Raw genomic sequence first — 4832 nt, forward strand, 5'->3', positions numbered from 1 at the left:
AGCAGAAAATATGCACCTGGGTCAACAATTCATGGGAAAGGCACTGAGCCGCAAAGGAGAGTCCCGACCCCACTCTGAATGGGGAGGGAGGGAGGTGACGAAAGGCGCCAGGTGGGGTGGAAGCTGAGCCCTGGTGCTTCTCCTTCCCAGCTCCCTGTCCAGGTGCCTTTTTGGTCCTGGCTGCAACTTCATGGTTTGATGAAACTAAATTATCCTGGTCCCAGTTGAACGGACCCCAGTGCGAGCAGAGGGCATGGCCACCCGGAGGCTCCCTTCCTACCTTTCTCTCACCCTGGACCGTGACCGTGGCCTGTATGAATCGTCTCCCTCACCCTCGGGCTTTATCTTTTCTCCCCAGTGATGGGGCTGCTCAGCCACTTCCTGGCTGCACGACCAGAGTGACAGTCAGGCCCTTGGGGATGTCTTCGGTGCACCAGGGACAGTAACACCACCCGTCTCCTGGGGTGGTGGGGAGGCTGGCCTAGGACCGGGCAGCAAGGCACGGGGCACAGTTAGGCATGTGGCACAAGGATACTCGGTGGACAGTGACTGAGAACTCTCGGGGTGTATCCGATCGAGGTTCGAATCCTGGCTGCTGCCTCTATGATACTGTCCCCCAGCCGGTGCCTAATCTGAGCCTGCTTCCTGCCTGGGATAAACAGTCCCTCCTCCCAGGGCCGGAGGGATGGTGCCAGGAGATGCTGAGCATCTAGGGCACACAGGTACCCAATGAACAGCTGCAGCCCTGCCCCAGTCCCACAGCCAGGAAAGGGTGGGGTCAGGATGGAACGCACCGCTAAGTCCGAACAGCTCATGTTTTTGCAAATGCGTCCCATGAGTCAGGACCTGTGCCACCTCCTTGCTGAGCCCTCCCGGCCTGCTCGCTCAGTGGGGTGGCTGTTATAAGGGCCTGGGGTGTACAGATAAGGTCCCGGCACTTGTCGGGTGGGCGACTTTGGCTGCGTTCCTCCCCTGGGCTTCCGTCACCAAATCTGCAAGTTTATTGAGAAGAAGCACTGAGTGGATCCCCGGGAGCACGAGACTAAGTATGCAGTGGGCGCTAAATTATTGCAGCTGTTAGGACCTTTTCCCCCATTTTACAAAAGTGGAAACTGGGACTCCAGGTAAGGTCAGAGCTTCTCGGGTCAGACCAAGAAAATGTTTGCAAATGGAGACAAACATACCTTGAATTAAACGCCTACAAACTACATGTTAATTTCTCAATTCCTCTCTAGTGTACAGATGACGCTGAAAGTGTCATTTTAGGAGTTGAAGTGAGCAGGGTACGTCCTCTGGACATCTCGTCTTGTCCTGGGCAAAGACAGCTTAAGCAGTTCCCTAGAGAGGGACGGGAACCGCAGCCCAGAGAGGGTCAGCTTCCTGCCCAGAGTCACACAGCTCTGGGGCTCCAAGAATCTCGAGTCTCTACCTACCGGAGTTTGAATGTGCGTGAGGCCACCCCAGCTCCAGTGCTGACCCCTGGCTGCCTCCTCCTTCTGACTTCTCAGGAAAAAAATAAAAACATGGCAGGAAGCATCCATCACAGGCTGTCCAACTGGGCCGGAGGGGCAGGGGTCAGCAAGGAGGTGACCTCGAGGTCTCCGTGGGGACCAGGATCCGGTGGGGCTAGGGGCGAGAGGCTGGAATTTTTCCCACCCTGATATTTTCCTGCATCAACCCAGGAGGGCGCCCTGGATGCCGCTGGCCCTGCCCCCAACCTCCTTCCTCTCCTGACACAGCTTCCCGGCTAAGGATGGATGGGGGGGTGGGGGGCAGGCCATGGTGGAAGTGCCAGGCCCAGGAAAGGAGAGGCACTTGGAGATCGACAGAGCAAGGGCCCTTGGCTCCAAGTGGCCAAGGACCGGCCATGGAGTCACGCAACCCTCCTTCGGACCCCACCTGACCACCAGGTGCAAACGGGGTGGCCCTGCTGTTCCTGGCTGCGGGGCCTCAGTCAGTCTCCACTGCGCTGCCCAAGAGTTGGACCCCAGCCCGGCCTTGGGCGTGTGAGGAGCCCTTGGCCCTGGGCCCTGCCCCGGTCCTTCCTCCCCCCACACACTGGGGACTCGGCCCTTCCTTCTGTTAAATAGAAACCTCTTTATTCTAAGTATCGTACATTCCTTAATACATTGGATTGGGGCCAGACCTTGAGGTGAGGGGAAAGGGGGGGGCCTGGGATATTTCTGTAGAGCCTTCCAACGCCACCCGCGGCAGACTGCGTTGGGGAGGTGGTGCTGGGAACAAGTGTCCTGGCCTTGACAAAGTCCTTGACCCTCTGGCCCGTTTTTTCTTCTGCACAGGGAGTTTGGGGGGGTAGCTGGGAAGACCTCTGCGCGTTTCTCCATCTCGGGGGTCCGTGGCCCCAGGCAGGCAGTCAGGAGGACTGTGTGTCAGCAGCAAAGATGGGGGGCACTGAGGCGGAGGGCTGGGAGGTCTCAGCATTGGGCCCGAGGCCGTGATGGAGATGGAGGCCGAAGCCGGGGGAGACAGGCCAAGCTGGGCCTGGCCAGCTGGGAGAGGGGGAGGCGGCCCAGGAAGAGAGGGAGGCCCAGGCAGAAAGGCGGGCGGGGCACAGGGATGTCCGCGAAGAAGGCACGGTCCCGAGGGGGTGACAGGGCTTTCCCCTCAGACAGTTCCAGGTCCCGGGCCACCGCCAGGATCTCGTGGCGGGCGGCCGTGTTGCGCAGGCCCCGGATGTCCAGGAGGGCCGCTACGTGCTTCCGCCTGGAAGGAGAAGAAGGGGTGGGTACCTGGGGGTTCTGGGCTCCAGACACACAGCCAGCTCACCTGTGGACCCCACCTGGCCAGCATCCATCCCAGAAGCCGCCTTCGCTCTGGAGTCCCTTGGTCCCCTCCAGACCCCCTCTTGCACCAGGCCACCCGCCCCCCACCCTTCCCCTACGCCAGCCCCCTTCCAGGACAACTCTTCCAACCATTTCCGAATCTCCCCCCATCCACGATGGGTTCCAGAACCTTCGCCTCCAAACCCAGCACAGGAATCTTCCTTCCCACCCCCGTCTCAGCTCCTGATTAAAATAACCTTCAATCTTCAGCCTCGACTTAGCTCAGACAGCTCTTAGCTTTCCCTCCTGGCGCCCTCACATCTGTTTAAGCTCTGGCACCAATCGCAACACTCAACTTCATCTTCGCTTTCGTCTGGAGCAGTGTGATTTTCAAGTGTGGTGCTCGGCCGCCGTCACCCAGAAGCGCCCACCCGCGCTCCCGGCGGCACCCTCACCACTGCAGCTCCAGAGGCCTCGTCCAAAACTCGACTCCAGATCTCTCTACCTAGACCCCATTCTAGAGCCTTCATCCCCGAATTCAGCCTTGCAACCCTCGTTCACTTCGCCCCCCTACCCATTCCCAGAATCGTGCTCAACCAAAATTCCACTCTGGAATTAGAATTCACTTTGGGGACCCTCTTTCTAACCAGAAATGTCACATTTGAACCCAACTCTACACCCATCACCCCCAAAATCTGATACGATGGAACCTTCCCCTTCACCCCCACCTCATTTCCAGGTTGCGGATCTAAAACTCAACTCCAGAATCACCACCATTCAAGATCCTGAACCCAATATTCGTTTCCAGAACTTTCATTTCAGACAGAGCTTTGGGGCCTTCACTGCTCCCCTCGGCCCAGCTCAGGGCCTACACCTCCCCACATCTCAGGCTTGGGATCCCCATAGCTCCAAAACGCTTGTCCAAAATGAGGCTCAAGAACCTTCCTGTTCAGCATTTTTATTTTAATGTATTTGTATTTTAACGTAGCAGGCATCTAAAAATGTGGAATTTAAAACTACAGTATCTTAGAACTATAAATCAGTTTTTAGTATTTGGAGAGAAATACATTCTCTTCATGATAGAAAAGCAGTTATTTTTATAAGTAATGCTCACTCAAGTTTTGATTCCAACATAAAAAAAAACTTGGAATTTTATGAGGAGGAACGTTTTAAATCTTTTAAACTGTTTTAATCTACTGTCGTATGGAAAAAATAGAATAAGTGGACTTATTAATTTAACCTTGATTGATGATGTTTAATTTTTTCACAGGGATTCACAGCTTTGGAACCGCTCCTCCCTGCCCAGTGAGACCTCTCAAGTTGAGCTTCATATTCAAGTTCAGAGTCAAGGTCAGAAATCCTAATCCAGCAAAATGCTGGACTCCCACCCCCGTGGGACTCCGGGGCTATGTGCCTTCCCAAGAACATGGGCGCCACCCCCCAGAATCAGAACCGTCCATCCCGAATCAGTTCTAGGATCCTCACCCTCAACTCTGGGACCTAAACCCCGATGCTCCGTTGATATGAGGCTTTGTGTCTCTGTGGGGAGAATGAGTTTGCCTGAATAATACTGCCACCTGTCACTGCCATCCAACATTTACAGGTGGCAGTGTGGTGTGATGGTCCGGCGTGCCAACTTTAGAGACAGCTTGCCCCCTGGGGTTCGGGTCTCGGCTTTGCCACTTGCTAGCTGTGACATTTGGGGTAACTACTTGTTCTCTGCCGGACTCAGGTGGCGCCAGGCATTTAGAGCCGTGCCGCCTGTCACCTGCAGAGCAAGCACACGAGATGCTTTTCTGGGTCCGACATAAGAACTGCTATTGTTCCTGTTGTCACCACTGACGAGGACAATTTCATAATCCTCTGAGAAGAGTACTGTTATCCCCATGGAACAGATGAGGAAACTGAGGGTCAGGGAGGGCCACGGAGACAGGAAGTGGCCCACCAGGATCTGAACGCGCGCCCGCCCCGGTGGCAGTGCGTGTGTGCCCGTGTGCCCATGCGTGTCCCCCTGTCCCCCGCGGCTCCCCCGCTGGGCCGGCCCTTCCT

At 56.1% G+C, this 4832-nt stretch overlaps 1 protein-coding gene across 1 annotated transcript in view; it reads right to left on the minus strand.

Annotated features, from left to right (window-relative positions):
- Positions 1–2077: 2077 nt before the first annotated feature.
- EXOC3L2 (exocyst complex component 3 like 2) overlaps positions 2078–4832 on the minus strand; it is a 10612-nt gene continuing 7857 nt past the window's right edge. Inside the window, exon 9 of the mRNA XM_015589275.2 lies at positions 2078–2724. Coding sequence (XP_015444761.1) covers positions 2436–2724 — 289 coding nt within the window. The 3' untranslated portion in view covers positions 2078–2435. The remainder of the gene's footprint in view (positions 2725–4832) is intronic.

This window comes from Pteropus alecto, unplaced genomic scaffold (assembly GCF_000325575.1).
Source record: "Pteropus alecto unplaced genomic scaffold, ASM32557v1 scaffold194, whole genome shotgun sequence".
In the NCBI taxonomy this organism is placed as follows: Eukaryota; Metazoa; Chordata; class Mammalia; order Chiroptera; family Pteropodidae; genus Pteropus; species Pteropus alecto.